Below are 15,308 nucleotides of genomic sequence, written 5' to 3'. Positions count from 1 at the left end.
GGTGGCACTAAACAGGCCGATTTGTTGTTCGACTCGGACGTGTCCCAACATTCACCTTCTAAAGCAGTCAGAATCTTGCTGTGCTTCATCTGCTCTCTCCCTTAGCATACATATCTAGACCCGTATCTCTGCGCTCTATTGGAACGTGTGCATCTTCAGCTTCTTGAGCTTCAACCACATCAAGACACCGCTCTAGGCAACTTCTTGAAGTGGCGACGGGTCATGTCACTCTCTGACCTTACCAGGAACTCTTTTCAAGGAGGCGTATCATCGACCAAAGTGAATTGAAGCTGTTTCTTTTGTATATTCACCTCTAATACAAAATAGTGGCTCAAACTCTGTAGGCTATTCCTCACGAAGAACCCAAATCACTCGCTGGATGATACCGAAACTGCCGTCAGTAGTCAGTGCACTGCATATGTATCTCAAGCAATGTACATGTACTCAAGCGCTATCACAGACTCGGTACTCATTCTGTTTAGCTCATATCCTGGACACCCAACGCTACAGGCGTACCTTACATCCGCCATCCAAGATGGCCTCGTGTCGCTCTCGACTTTCATGACGACTTTTCTGCAGGCAGCAAGGTCTCCTGATTTGCACGAACCTTCGACATTGGACGTGCTTTGCAGAATAGCAATGGAGGCTCATTTCTCCTCGGGAGGACCGTCTTCACCGAACCAGTTAACCGCGTTTGCCACATCTTCCGACGCCTTGCTTGCCACAATTCGCGACGCCCTCGTTCTGCTCAAGATGACCTATCAACTTCCAATACCACATTTCCACAGACTATTTGCATCCGTGGAGAATCTTGTTATGCTTCTTTTGAACTCCGTTACATTACACGATATCTCTACTTGCTCATCCGCCCAGGCTATGGCAAGCAGAGAGGAGGCTAGAGAGGTGCTGCAGACGATATATTCCTTGACGCATAATATTCGAAACGTTATAGAGGGATTCACCATCTCAATTGGTCACAGAACAGAGGGCGATAACTCGACTGTGCGCGAAGTACAAATGCTGCAGAACACGCAGTCATCCTTGGGGAAGGGCGACATCCTTGGCACGGGATCAGAAACGGACACCGTTTCATGCTGCCTGCTACTCTCTCACCTGGTACGCCACGAGTCACCTTCTGCTTGTATTTTTGTTTTGAATTATATATTCTCTATTAGGTGTTGAATAGAGCTAGTGATTTCGGATCAGGAAACGATTCTCATGCCACCGCTCTCCTAGCCACTCTATATCGGTCCTTAGGATGGCCCCTCCCCAAGTTCTACACTCGACTTCTTCTCTCAGCAATAAGCTGTCTTGTACAAGACTGGCAATCCAATCCAAAAATTGACTCAATGTGGCGAGCTTTCATCCTCGGGCGGGTATGTATGACTTCCTCACAGCCTTTGGTCGTCTCCTGACATTTTAAAACAATGAAGCTACCTCGTCTTCTACTCTCTTTCGCAAAGACTGTCGAAGCAGAAAGCGCAACCAATCTGGATTCAGCCATACGAGACGCGTGGGGGACCATCTGCGCTCCGCAGAATAAGCCGCCTGTGCTCCTGCAGTACGACCAGATGATGGCTACATCTACGGACATGAATGTGCTTACGAACGCTGAGAGCTTGAACTCCTCGTAAGTACGTTGTTCCGAAATAATAATGCAGCTACTGATCGTTATTTGTCTGCAGTGGTCCTTCTTTCGCTCGAGAGTTCACTCAACAACTACAGGTGCTCGGACTAGTGGACCAAGCATTCGTCTCCAGAGTGGACCCAAACGGAACTCTTGTTCGTCTACAAGCAGAAGCTGAAGATGCTGGGCAGGACTTGGAGGTAAGACATTGTACTACGTATTTCTGAATGCCACGAAACTGAAATCACCTATAGTCATTCATAACGACAAAGATATCGACGGATACTAGCATCGAGGAGGCTGCTATATTCCTGGAGAAGGTTTATAAGGATTACAGCTCACACTCAATCTTCACTGAGACAGTCAGAGCGGTACGTCTCCGAGCAATAATCATGCTCCGCCAACTGACCCCGTAGCATTGGTCGTACAGCGATTTGAATCCTTGGCTGCAAGCTTTGACGCAGAATCGTTGAGCCACCTGGCCAAGATTCTATATACTAATCAACCTGCTCTTGACATTGTCTCACTGCATACGTCAATTAGCGACCTCATTGCACACGCACTGGTCTTCATCGAGGACTATGATTGTGAAGTCGTCGGTACGTTGTCGTGGTATCTCCTTGCCCAGTCTCAGGTCATACCCCGTACTGACACATCTTGTAAAAAGGCGATCCCCAGACTGCCGTGACACAGCTCGGCGATGTTGTTCTCTTTTTACAGTGGACAGCAACGAAGTACCGTGTGAGCTCGCTTTATCATCTTCGGCATCTCCCTTACTCACCATGTACATATCGACTTATGTCTGGAACAGCTCGTCACCCATCGCTTGACGGTTGGCGATCGTGTCCTAGACCCCAACTTCCTCCGCACAACCGACTCAGTTCAACGAACAGAAGATCAGCTTCCGGTATTCCAGTCGTGGTCCAAGGCACTTTTCGATAACGGTAGCGAGGGAATTGATGATGGCATACTTCGGTACGTTCTTTTGTACAAAGTCCAAAACACTGCGTTCCTAAACGTGGTTGGAAATGAAGATCGACGAGGCCGAAGGTTCTGCTGAACATGGCCGCAACGCAGTGTTTGGACGCGATCAGTGCTTGTGCACAGGGGAAGATAGACGCAGATGTCCTCAACAATGGAATCTCGTACTTCTTGGGCCCTTTACTCAACTGGACCCTGGTCGGCATCATAAAGGCCATACTGAAAGAGATCCAGCTCACTAGGTGAGTCTCTCTTTCACAAATGTTGTCTTGATCTGTCCCAAGCCAAATTTCCGGACTGAAGCGTGCATATTTGTACAGGTTCCAGTCTCCGCATCACCTCAATGTCCTCCGCACGCTGTTGCTCTCCTCAACATGTCCCCGACCTGTCATCTGCCTCTGCAGTCACAGTATACTGCGTCTGCTCTCAGACCAAAACTTACAGCGATATAAACCTGCCTCTCCGGAAAACGTCGCCGAAATACGTGCGCGAATATACCAGGTGACAGGTCTACCGGTGCCCCGTATGTTCCTTATTCTTCACTCCTACCGACTCTTCTTTCTCGTACTCACTCTGATCTCTTATTTGCTCTACAAAGCCGCCCAAAACGCCATGACCTCCACCAGCTCCTGGCCCGACACCCCTCGTGACACTTTAACTCAGTTCCTCTCCTCCGTTCCCACCCGCACAGCAACCATGTCCCTTCCATCTAAAACACCGTCTCTTCCCCCACTCGTCTCCATGCCCGTCCCACCAAATGCAGTCTTCGGCCTCTCAATCCAAAACATTCTGCTGTGTACGACCCCGACCAAGTTCCTGCTCACGTTATGGGACTGTTTGAGTGGATCGCACACGTTGACGTTGGATATGGATTCTCATCGAAGACTGGCAGTATACGTCCTCACTACGCCATTCACTCCAGCCGCCGGAATAGGACTAGGCGGAATGGGAGGAGTAGGGGGAGGATGGTCACTACTCCCAATATTCTTGCACAATGTCCTCCCGTCGTTGATGGACAACGTCGACCAGCAAGCCAAGGTGAACACCGCAACACATTCGATGCTCGGGGAGCTATTAGCAGGCATCGTGGCTTCGTCCGTCATGAGCGCCCTATACCTCGAACGAGCACTCGCCATCACTACGAATGCTTCTACAATCTCCCCTTCCCTTGCTAACCTCAATACCTCCACATCCACCGCAGCTACGGGTCCGCGAACGCCTGTGCCAATCCCCGGTGGAGATCAGCAGAGGTTGAAGGGTCCTGGGATGTATCCTTTAGGCGAACCGAGTTCTTCGATGGCGAGGAGGCTGGCGGGGAATTTGAGGCATAGGAAGAATAGTCCGACGGCGAAGTTGATTGCAGGGAGGTTAGCGTCTAGTGGGACGTTTGTGGCGAGTTTTCCAGTGTTCAAGACGGAGATCTGAGGGCCGATGGGGATACTTTGTACGAGACGGTCCTCCTTTGGATCTGGGAAAACTCGATGGTGGTTTGTAAACTCGATGTACGATTCACTCTGAAGTGTTGATACATGAAACGGTGCAGAGAATCTCCTTCGAGTGGTTGTCGTGGAACACGTCTTCCTGGAGGATCATGATTCCCCAGGTGCTAGCCTCTCCACGTGTCCTGATGTTCCAAACCGTATGTTGGTCACTTTCCGTTGCGCGGATGGTGTACGAACAGAATTTTGTATACGAAAGGGTATGTACGGAAGCGAGCATCGGTACCACTCTTCGGACCAGAACCCTAGCCTCACATGTACTCTATATACCACCACCGGGATCCCCAAGCTCAACAACTCCATATCTGACAACATACGATGTTCAAGCCGAATAACTAGTTACTTACAGTGTTTCGACGTCAGGTCGAGTATCTGGTGTTACGTGTACTTATAATTACACGGACATGAAGAGGACCGGTGCCCCCAGTAAGCCTGCTAAATCCCATTGGATGACAGTCTCGCATACCTGGGCATATTTGACAGGGTGCAGGAGGCCCGTTGGACATTTATAATGCGAAGTATCGACAGATCGGCCGCAGGGAAAGCCGGAGAGGCATTAGGCCGCGTATGTATTCGGCGTCAGGGTGGTCGTTTCTTGACAATTGCCCCAACGAAACAGATGGATTCTTTGCTGTTCTTTACGGTCGCGGAAGGCCTGGGCAGCTCCATGAACGGGAAGAAGGTAGTAGGGCGTGATTCGACAACATCAGAGGATACTGTGGTCACTGCGGAGGTCTTGATGATGAGGAAGTGCGTGGTAAGAAATGTACCCGATGCGTGTTTGTGGGGTGGTGTGAGGGGGATGGGGGATGGGGAAAAGAAGGATGAAAGTGGGGAGATTGTGGCGCAGATGTGGCGTGGCGTCAGGCGGCGTTATCAGATAATGATAAGATTGATCACACCATATGATCTGTCATCAATTGACTTTCTGCAAAGCTCAAAGCTTGAAGCAACCTTCACTTCTCTGTCCTTTCATCATCTCTTCCTTCTCCCGCGACGCTTGCAGCTCGCGATGGTCTCATTGGGCATGTCTCGCACAGCCCGCATCTCCTTGCTGCTTGTGATTGATGTTTGCTTCTTCTTCGTTGAGCTCTTTGTCGGTCAGTACCACTTATTTCTGTCTATCCCTCCAGCTTACACACTTTTTCTCCCGCTTCAGGCTATGCAGTCGGCTCCCTTGCGCTCGTCGCAGACAGTTTCCATATGCTGAAGTGCGCTTCTCTTCACTCTTCAGAGACTTTGTTCGTGTCACTAACGGCGGGGCCATTGTACTTGCAGTGATGTCGTCAGTCTCGTGATCGCGCTCTACGCTATTAAGGTCCAGTTCACACCCTATTACTTCGAGAACCGTCCACGAAACATTCCTGACACTCCTCTTTGTCTAGCTTACTGCTCAATCCACCCCGGATACGCAATATTCATATGGGTGGCACCGAGCTGAAATCCTGGCTGCGCTCGTCAACGGCGTCTTCCTTCTCGCCCTCTGTTTCTCCATTACACTTGACGCGCTCCAGCGTTTCTTCTCAACACCAGGTCACTATTGCTACCCTCTATATCCCTAACATCTAGTAACTTACGCCGTCCGAACAGAGGTATCCAACCCCAAACTTGTCGTCATTGTCGGATCCCTCGGTCTCGCTTCCAACATCGTCGGCTTATTCTTATTCCATGGTCTGTCAGCATCCCCATCTTTCTCGACACGCACACTAATATACTATTTTGACATACCCGTCATGCACGCATCAGAACACGGCCACTCTCATGGGGGCCACTCACACGACCAATCTTCTACGGCAAGCAAAACACCTAGCATCGCGCCAACCCCCGACGGGAACGGTCATTCCCATAACCTGCCCACAGACGGTCGCCCACCAATGACACCAATCCGCTCTCATGCCTCCGAAATTCCCCGTCATCGGGAGCGTTCCGACTCGTACAGTTCTTTGTACGGTCACCCTGCCGCTACTCGCGCTTCTCTCGTTCAAAGAGCCGATGATATGGTCCGAGCAAGCTCTCCCGCTCCCGAGCATCGCCGAACACGTTCGAGCGTGTCGAGAGCACGTCATTCGATAGATAGCCTGAATGGAGAAGCTGTCAATTCGAGTCAACAGACCATCGTCAATGACGAAGAGGAAGAGCGTCACTCTCGTTCGACAACACCTGTAAACGAGAGAACGCCACTCATCCGTCCAACCGCTGATCTTCCTGCCGATGAATCCCAATCATGGGAGTCTGATGAACATGACCACGGACATTCGCATTCGCATGGAGGCCACTCGCATGGCGGCTCAATGAACATGAAGGCACTGTTGCTTCATGTCTTGGGCGATGCGTTGGGGAACGTCGGAGTCATCGCGACGGGATTGATTATCTGGCTCACGGAGTGGTCCTTTAAGTTCTACTGCGATCCGTTGATCAGTCTCGTCATCACGGTCATCATCTTCCAGTCTGCTTTGCCTTTGGGTACGTTCGTTTACTTCTAACAAGTCAGCAGAGAACCTCATTCCTCACTCCTGTCTCACAGTGCGCAGCGCATCCTTCATCCTGCTCCAAGGCGTTCCTCCGGATGTCTCCTTCGAAGAAGTCCGCACCGCGATCCTCAAAGTCGACGGCGTCCTCGGAGTTCACGAGCTCCATATCTGGCAGCTCTCAGAGGCAAAGGTCATTGCCTCTGTGCACGTAATGGCATCGAGGAACCACGACTTCATGCCCGTGGCGGTCGAAATCAGGAGGACCTTGCATATACATGGGATACATTCCAGCACCATCCAGCCGGAGTATCATCCAAGCAGTGGGGCCGTACCGGAGGAGTTTTTGAAGGTAAGTTTCGTTTACGTTTATGTTTTGTGAGTATAGGCGTGCTGATGCGACCTTGTCTGCGTCTAGACGTCAAATGATACTGCCTGTCTGATCTCTTGCCCGCCAGACCAGGCTTGCGACCCAGGAAATGCATGTTGTCGTAAGTTCAACCTCTTTCTTACATGCACACGCCATACAACGACTAACTGACTACTCTTATTCGCTATTGCGTAGCACCTCTGAGCGGCACGGTCACGCCAGGAGAGCCGTGATCTTGACCTTCCACATTCATTCATCAAATCGCAGTCTCGACCCCTGAGTTACAGCCGTTCGTCGTCTCGTCTCGATCTATTTAACGGTAGCAGCAATACATACGGTTGCTCCGCGGACGTCTCTCTTTCTTCACATTTTCTCCCCCTATGCATACTCTCCTTGTCATCATCGTTGTTCGTATCATACGTAGTATTAGTAGTCTGTAGCCTTGACGTATTCTTCTCGCAATTCAAGTCAGACGGAATTAGTTGGGCTTTTTTTGTTTATTGTCAGTCCTTGTAGCATGTGAGTTTGAATCCCGAGCCTGAGCCCCAATGGTGCCTAGGTTATTACAACCCATGGCTGGAGCTCACTTTCCAGTATATATCGAAGCATTTCGCCAAACAGGACTAGTGGTAAGTTACTCGAGCATTAAGCAAAATTGTCCATCATCTTGACGGAGTTTCTGTCCTGTGACAGTGTGGCGCAGCGCGTGGCGTGTCGGTTCCGGGATATTCAATTTCGTGGCCACCAATCTTTTCGGGCCCTCATCAATTCCTTTGCATCCTGAGCTCCTCCTCATACTTGCTCTCCCCTCTCAAGATCTCACTCTCCATTCCCCTCTCACACTACCCACTTCACATCTTCCACAACACATCCCACCGAACACAAAAAGTCAACAAAAATGGCGACCTCAATGGCAGCCGCACTCGCGGCATCGCTCCCTGCGCCCTCTGCGGCGCTCACACCAGCCCAACCCTCGCATGAAGCCATCCCGGCCTCGATGAGTAAGGTGATCGATTTGGAGGGGGATATTCCGTTGGGTAGCGTGCAGCTGGATGGAATGGTACGTTTAATGTTTTTATCTTTGACTCGTAGGGTCATGAGGACTCTGGTCTATCATGGGCTATCATCTCATTTTGCCTGCCCTCGCTGCATCGAATATTGTATTACCGGTACTTCTGGGTCCTCGTATTAGAGGGCATCGTCGGCTATCTTCTGTCTTCACACACTGGAACCCTTACCCTCCTTCGTCCTTCCTTCTCGGACGAACGCAACATGTATCGTTTCAATACTCATATGATCACGCTCTAGGTCGTCTCAAAAATCATCAAGCACGCATCGGACTCGCATTCGTCGATCGTGCACGGACTCTTGCTCGGTTTAGACCTTGACGGTGTCCTCGAGATTTCGAACTCGTTCGCGCTGCCGCATCATACTGCAAGCGACGACGATGAAAAGCTTGCGAAAAGCGTCGGTGCGTCTTCTGAAAGCTCTCTTCAGTCATCGTTTTCTTCATCATACTGACGATTGATGGTTCTATGTGTTTGGACGTGGTTTGGGTGCTGGTTGGGTACGATTGCGGGTTTGTTGGACAGGCCGATACCAGACGTCTATGCTGCGCTCGCTGAAGGAGGTGGGAGCGAACGATAGCGTTGTGGGCTTCTACCAGTCCACGACGATGGGGGCCTTTTTCAAACAGGCCTTGATCGATACGCAAGCGATTCATCAAGACAAGCTCAGGCATGGAGGTGTCGTTCTCGTTCACGGTGATTATTTCTTGCTGAAACCTCAGGGACATCGTCCTGTAGTATCTCTCACTGACATGCGTTGATTAATCTCTCTTGTGTTCTCACGTTAGATGTCTCTCAGACTGCACGGGGCAACGCTGCGTTCCGTGCGTTCCGACTGTCAAAGGCGTTCTTGGATGCGTACAAGAGGCGGAACTTTAGCAGCCAGTCGTAAGTTCATTCATTTCAGTCTCTTTACATTTTGAGTTTGGCCACGGTGATTAACACATGATACCCCTCAGGTTGATCAACCACCAACTTACCTTCTCATCCATCCTCGAGGAAATCCCACTCACGGTCCGGACGAACCCGTTGCTGAGTGCATTCCTTGGGACGCTCAGCACCCCTCACCGCGCCTCGTCCGCCTCCAGCCCACTGGGAACGTCCACCGCCGCCCTGCCGCCTACGTTCTCGACACTCGACCTCGGTACGGGCAACACGTCGAAAAACCTGGAGCTCGTGATCGAATCGATGGACGCGTTCAAGACGGAGGAAAACAACCTGGCGTATCTCTCGCGCCAGATCGGACGCGAAAAAGCTCGGGCGGAGCAGTTCATGGCGAAGAGGAGGGAGGAGAACGCGCAGAGGGTGGCGCAGGGGCTGGTGCCACTGCCTGAGGACGATGTGAGCAGGATGTTCAAGATTCCGCCGGAGCCGAGCCGGTTGGAGAGCACGCTATTGTTGGGACAGATGGATGCGTACGCAAAGACGCTGGAGGGGACAGCGAGCGCGAATTTGGTGAAGATGTACGCGGCGAAGGGGGGCTCGAGTGCTTGATCGGGTATGAATTTTTTTGTATGTGTGTTTCAGTGTATTTTGGCTACTCCGTGAGCGCCGGATGTACTATTCTCAGTCGTTGCATCCAGAGCTTTTACGGGAATCATATCGCAACAGGCGTTCGTGCGCTGTTGCCTCTGCATAGGCTCCCCGGAATCCAAAAGCTCATAGCCTCCCTGTTACCTAGCGATGGGAAAGCTCGAGCTGCGCCGGTATTTCCTCTTTCGAACATATCCATATTGATTTCCTGCTCTATTTCCTGCTCAAAATTTCCCACTGGGCAGGGGCGTCCGCTGCGCGAAGACAAATTTTCTGCGAGCAATTTGCGGGGAGCGAAAGGCAACGGATGCCAAAAATAGGCGCGCCACGTGTGTGGGTGCTGATCCCGTCACTGCGGACTGTCAAAGCCAAGTCAAAGCGCGCACATAAAAGCTGGGTGCCTGCATCCCTCACTTGCTCCTCGCCTCCTCCTCCCTGCTTGCACGCTCCATACTTTCCTTTGTGCTTACCCTCCTTGTTTCGTAAAAAAGACCCTGTTTCTGTCTTTCCTCGACTCTCGGACAGCGCGTCTCGCCTTCACTCGTTAAATAGATAATCTCCTCGCCCCCCCACATCACCTCGCTTTCACTCACCCCCATCCCCATCCTCCTCACCGAAATCAAATCACCCTTCACAGTCATGAAGTTCATCACTGCCGCACTCGTCTCGCTCTTCCTCTCCTCTTCCTCGGCCGTAGCCGTCTCCAGCCCGCACATCGCACGTCACCTCCACGCCAAGCGCTGCCGTGCCCCCTCGTCGTCGTCGTCCTCGTCCTCTGCCGCCGCGGCCTCCTCCTCATCTGTAGACGTCTCTGTATCTGTGTCCGCAGCAGCCAATATCGCGACCACTTCCAGTTCCGTATGGAGCTCGAGCTCGACCTGGGTGCCTGAGACTACCTCCTCTTCGACGTGGGAGGCCGCCCCTACCACGACCTCGTGGACTTCCGAGGCCGCCCCTACTACTTCTTCGACACCTACGACGACTGAACAGGCTGTTACCACGACGTCATCGACCGCTGCTGCCGCTACCTCTTCTTCCTCGGATTCCTCCGAAAGTTACCTTACAGGCACCCAAAGCGGACAAGGTGTGTCGCTTTGCTCTCTGACGGTGGTCCTGGCTGACGCTGCGTCTCTAGGAACTTACTACGCCACGGGTTTGGGCAGCTGGTGAATACTCTTTCTCCTGTATGTATGCATGAGCTGCAGCTAACAGAATTTCGATTTTACAGTGGAATTACCAACACCGATACCGATTATATCGCCGCCGTGTCGTACCTCCTGTTCGACAGCTACCCGTGAGTTTCGAGAACGCTTGCAACCATCCTGTGATATTTGCAATAGTGTGCGAGCCCACAATGCTCACTCTTTCATTTATACAGTGGTTATGATGGCACCAACCCGAACAACAACCCTGTCTGCAACAAGAAGATCACCGCCACATGTACGTGTTTCCCCATCACAATCAAGCACACGCACTGATGTTCTACTCTATCTTAGATCAAGGCAAGTCCGTCGATATCACCGTGACGGACAGGTGCACGGGATGCGCGTTAACCGATCTCGACTTCTCCCCTTCCGCGTTCGACCAACTCGCCGACGAGTCCGTTGGTCGTATCTCTGGCATGACCTGGGTCTGGGCATCATAATCACCATACCCCTTACTTCCTTTCCACCCTTTTTATCTTTTACCTTAATCCTTCTGCACCTCGACGCCCGGTGGGCGTTTTCGTCACTTGACCCTTCGCTTGCGAGTTGCCGTCCAGGACGAGCCAGGAGGAGCAGAATACTTTCGTTTTCACATTCCATCCAGCGTGGCCCTTTTTCTTACATTCACATGCGCCCTGGTCCGGGCTTGATCAGGCTGGTCGTGTGGTTTCTCCTCTCTTTGGGTTGTCGATTGCTTTTTATTGGGCGTAAATAATCAAAGTTGATGTTGTAGAAGTCTTGCCATGGTTTCGCGAGCTCAAACCTGAAGGGGACGAGTTGATACCCGACATCGCGGCTTCGAAACAAGACATTCCATCACAAAGGTCAAAGGGCGCAAGCATTACAGTTTGTAAGAGCGGTGTTGTATGGCCACGACAATGTGCGAGCCATGGTCGCGGTTGGCGCCACCGTAGGTCTTCTCGACACAAAGACCTTACAGCAAAATTTCATGGCTCCTAAAACCTCCAAAAGCCTTGGAATATTGATGGTTCAGATACACAGTCTAACCTCTGCCACGCCAAAGACTTTGGCCACCTGTTCACAGCACTTGGTCTTACTTGGTGCGCCCTACTGTAGCGCTTGTGTGGCGCACCTGGCACCAGGCGTATTCGGTTTCCCGACTACAGCCGATAGGGCAAGTGCCGGCCAAACCTTGAATATCTGGTTGTTGATGGTGAGGTCGGATGGATTGCCTCCTCCCATAGACGCACCCGCCTTTCTCTCTTTCATCACCAAATTCCATGGCACAAAAGCAAACCCAAAGCTCACCACAAAGAAGCACAGGGCGACCAACTTCTAAACATCAACTATATACCTTGGCTTTCTGCTCTTGATGCTAGGCTCTCGGCCATCTCGCCGTCTCCGCCACCCTGGAGATGTTCAAACTTGCACATGCTACAAGCTATCCATGCTGTTTCTCTCTGTTGTCCTGGGGTACTGGCATTTTTTTTCTCATTCTAGAGTGTGTATAGACCGGAATTCGTTGCACCAGATTCTGTGATTATTGCTGTATGCTTTCGAGTCTCCACCGATACTCAAGACTATAGCATCACCGTGTGGTGTCTTCTATCCAACAGCTGCCAGTAAGTGTTGAGAAAGTTTACAAACATCTCTGTTTGCGATAGTGTGTGAGCTCACCATGCTCACATTATTTCAAGTTTTTCAGCGGCTATGATGGCAGAACGCAAGACAACAACCTTGTCTGCAACAAGAGGATGATCGATCATTGGCACATGTACATGTTTCTCGAGGCATTCAAGTACACTAATGTTCTATTCTATCGTAGAGGAGGGCAGACCTCAGATCTGTCGATATCACCGTGAGTCCGTGACGGACAGGTGCACGGGATGCGCTGAGACAGATCTCGACTTCTCCCCTTCCGCCGCTCCACCCAACTCGTCGGTGGGTATATTGGACGTGTCTATGGCATGGCTCGAATCTGGTCTTCATAAGCAGTATACACACTGGATTTCTACTCTGATGTTTCCGGACCTACATGCACTGCATTTTTATCGCATGGCTGTTCGCTTGCCCCAATATCTTCCGCCACAACAGTCGGAAAGTCTACCTCTTCACAACGAGCGAGCTCAAGTACACCTCGAGCGTACTTACTATTCATCACGACTGTTACGGGTACACATATTTAAAGCAACCGGGAACCCCGAGTGCTCGATGAAGTAAGAGCGAAGCCTTGATGGAGTCGACCTATTTTTGAATCTGGTTGGTGCCATTGCGCGCCACCGTCATTCCAATCGCCGACCAAAATTAGGGTGTGACACGAGCCGCAACGAGCGCCACACAAACACCAATCAGGCAACTTTACCGCGGCCCTCACCATTGCACTTGCAGTACGACAGTACTTGAAACCTGCCTCTAGATTGTACTGCAGCATACTCAATCTCATGGAAGCTCGTGAAAACAAAAAATCTAATCCAGATCTCCCTCTATTCAAGTGGTCCTCTTTCTTTCCTCAGGCAAAGGTCGTCTACATTACCTCCGTCAAGACCGCCAATGCCGAAGTGCAACGCCTCTGGACTCGCTATCCGCACTCTGTCGTCGGCTTTGACATGGAATGGAAACCAAATTTCAGCAAAGGATTGCCTGAGAACCCGGTCGCGGTGGTGCAGATTGGGTCGGAAGAGAGTATATTAATCGTCCAAATTAGTGCCATGTCAGGTAACTAATTGTCACTCGCTGCATATCCTTGAGCATCCTTTGTCCTGCTCCAACTTGCTCCAACTAATACCTTTCATGTCAATGCACTCGACGATCATTCAGCCTTTCCTCAAACCCTGCTTGATTTTCTTGCGTCGCCGCATGTCTTCAAAGCCGGTGTCGGTATACAAGGTGTGTACATTGTGTGTAATTTCTTGTATGAATGTCGTTCAGATAATGATTGAATTCAGGCGACTGCAAGAAGCTTTGGAAGGACTACGGAGTGTCTATCAATGCTTGTGTTGATCTATCGCCTCTCGCACGCTCGTGCGATCCGCAATGGAAAGGACCCTATCGCAATCCCATAGGTCTCGCACGTTTGACAGAGATGTATCTCGACCGTCGCCTACCCAAGGGTCGCGTTCAGCGCAGTGACTGGTCCCGCGCGCTCTCCTCGCTGCAACTGGAATGTAAGTGCATATGTTCCGTGATGTCTTTCCGAATCAATTCATATGTTATTTGTTCTCCGCGTAGATGCCGCCAACGACGCCATATCCGCACTTGCCATATATTACAGGCTCGTCAACCGGCTGAACGTCATGGATCCCATTCCAGATACGGAATGCTTTACGTTTGATGCGGCTGAGGGGACTATGCGTGTTAGGGGCGATCCTTCCGGAAGACCTTGGTTTCCTTTTGACGCACAATACGACCCGGGACCCCCTCCGCCCCCACGAGAGCATACCTCGACATCGGCCAGAGAAGGCGCAGTAGGTGCAGCGGCGGGAAAAGGCAAGGCAACAGAAAAAGACGGGCGTCGAGTGAAGTGACGCAGGATCTCCTGGTTTGATTATTAGGTTCGGCATCCTGTGCTATAAAACCGACTGAGAGATATCATAGTAGCATTACGTCTGCAGAGCCCGACTATCTAAGTTCCTTTATGGTCACTCATCAGAGCTAGGTGTGGCGTTACGCTGTGCCACACCATGGTCGGAGTTTCAACATTGCGGGCTCAAAAACCACGATTTCGACATCATCTCGTCTTCTTCACCACCACGACAGCTCGAAAGCCGCGAGGCTCACACCACACGGGATGTCATCGCACATCCATCTTCGTGAGCGGGCTAAGGTCTGAGCTTATTAAAAAAAAGACGATAACTCGTCTTCCCCCTGGAATCGATCCTAGCAGGATCCAGTTCTAACGAGCTGAGCGGCGTACCAGCGATCCCCACAGCCGCGTAGCTTCCTAAGATGCCGTCTAAAGTTCTTCCTGGTTGGGTTGAAGTCTGGCGAGCGGAGAGAAAAGCTGCGCGGGACGGTTTCCTTCGTTCCACGGCTGTTTGGTTGAAAACGCGTGGCGGGGAAAAACGGGTGCGCCTCTCTTTCGTCGCTTTTCATTCTTTCCCTGTCTCCTCGGTCATGTCCATACGTATTCGCGCCCGCATCGTTGGTTGGCCACTCGATGTACCTCAACGTACGTACCTGCTAAGGCACAATTAATGGTTGAGGGTGGAAAGATGCTCTCCGTCCATGGAAGTCAATAAGATCGATTGATAGCGGAGGGTGGGCGAAAGAAGCGGGGACTACGGGGGGATGGGGCGAGGTGGATTGTTTGACGATGGAGGGGCGCATCCTTGAGTCCACTTCGCGGTTCGTGCTTAGCGGGTTTCGGACTGTGGTATGGTTCGTACCTTCGGGGCGAGATGTATCATGGTCAGAGACTGGCGGCGCGAAACTCGATTCAGACTACTCTTGGGCTGTCGTGGTCTTGCCAATTTTTTCCTTTTGTTTGCTCTTCGTGAGCGATTTGTTTCTATGCATGTTTTGTAGGCAGTTATTATTGTATGTGGTGGGGACGTTGCGTCCGGCCGGGGAAGCGTTTAGGGGTACAGAGGGAGATGTC

The 15,308-nt window shown here is 51.3% G+C and overlaps 6 protein-coding genes across 6 annotated transcripts; 5 read left to right on the top strand and 1 right to left on the bottom strand.

The window, feature by feature from the left end:
• Window positions 1-82: 82 nt before the first annotated feature.
• Window positions 83-4,136, top strand: STEHIDRAFT_165137 (uncharacterized protein). Its single transcript, XM_007299132.1, has 13 exons — window positions 83-279; window positions 328-403; window positions 461-1,116; window positions 1,176-1,376; window positions 1,434-1,630; window positions 1,686-1,827; window positions 1,882-1,998; window positions 2,058-2,226; window positions 2,295-2,368; window positions 2,439-2,602; window positions 2,662-2,850; window positions 2,929-3,131; window positions 3,207-4,136. Exons 1-13 carry the CDS (start codon window positions 223-225, stop codon window positions 4,031-4,033), a joined length of 3,072 nt encoding a protein of 1,023 aa, XP_007299194.1. The 5' UTR covers window positions 83-222; the 3' UTR covers window positions 4,034-4,136.
• Window positions 4,137-5,060: 924 nt separating this feature from the next.
• On the top strand, window positions 5,061-7,429 carry STEHIDRAFT_90355 (cation efflux protein). Its single transcript, XM_007298310.1, has 9 exons — window positions 5,061-5,207; window positions 5,267-5,318; window positions 5,386-5,425; window positions 5,493-5,640; window positions 5,698-5,778; window positions 5,854-6,570; window positions 6,632-6,927; window positions 6,994-7,066; window positions 7,141-7,429. Exons 1-9 carry the CDS (start codon window positions 5,120-5,122, stop codon window positions 7,176-7,178), a joined length of 1,533 nt encoding a protein of 510 aa, XP_007298372.1. The 5' UTR covers window positions 5,061-5,119; the 3' UTR covers window positions 7,179-7,429.
• Window positions 7,430-7,855: 426 nt separating this feature from the next.
• Window positions 7,856-9,506, top strand: STEHIDRAFT_47295 (uncharacterized protein; the record flags this gene model as incomplete). Its single annotated transcript, XM_007297990.1, has 5 exons — window positions 7,856-8,005; window positions 8,254-8,416; window positions 8,538-8,708; window positions 8,801-8,900; window positions 8,972-9,506. The coding sequence occupies 5 exons, from the start codon at window positions 7,856-7,858 to the stop codon at window positions 9,504-9,506; spliced, it is 1,119 nt and encodes a 372-aa protein (XP_007298052.1).
• A 678-nt stretch (window positions 9,507-10,184) lies between these two features.
• Window positions 10,185-11,190, top strand: STEHIDRAFT_46059 (uncharacterized protein; the record flags this gene model as incomplete). The annotated part of the gene is made up of 4 exons (XM_007297894.1): window positions 10,185-10,711; window positions 10,774-10,839; window positions 10,924-10,985; window positions 11,042-11,190. The coding sequence occupies 4 exons, from the start codon at window positions 10,185-10,187 to the stop codon at window positions 11,188-11,190; spliced, it is 804 nt and encodes a 267-aa protein (XP_007297956.1).
• Window positions 11,191-13,218: 2,028 nt separating this feature from the next.
• Window positions 13,219-14,235, top strand: STEHIDRAFT_165133 (ribonuclease H-like protein; the record flags this gene model as incomplete). Its single annotated transcript, XM_007299131.1, has 4 exons — window positions 13,219-13,426; window positions 13,529-13,597; window positions 13,657-13,875; window positions 13,940-14,235. Exons 1-4 carry the CDS (start codon window positions 13,318-13,320, stop codon window positions 14,233-14,235), a joined length of 693 nt encoding a protein of 230 aa, XP_007299193.1. The 5' UTR covers window positions 13,219-13,317.
• Window positions 14,236-14,506: 271 nt separating this feature from the next.
• Window positions 14,507-15,278, bottom strand: STEHIDRAFT_117881 (uncharacterized protein). Its single transcript, XM_007299130.1, has one exon. It carries the CDS (start codon window positions 14,801-14,803, stop codon window positions 14,588-14,590), a length of 216 nt encoding a protein of 71 aa, XP_007299192.1. The 5' UTR covers window positions 14,804-15,278; the 3' UTR covers window positions 14,507-14,587.
• Window positions 15,279-15,308: the final 30 nt, after the last annotated feature.

This window comes from Stereum hirsutum (genome assembly GCF_000264905.1).
Source record: "Stereum hirsutum FP-91666 SS1 unplaced genomic scaffold STEHIscaffold_1, whole genome shotgun sequence".
NCBI lineage: Eukaryota > Fungi > Basidiomycota > Agaricomycetes > Russulales > Stereaceae > Stereum > Stereum hirsutum.
The sequence above is the reverse complement of the archived record's forward strand: the minus strand, read 5'-3'. Positions and strand labels throughout refer to the sequence as shown.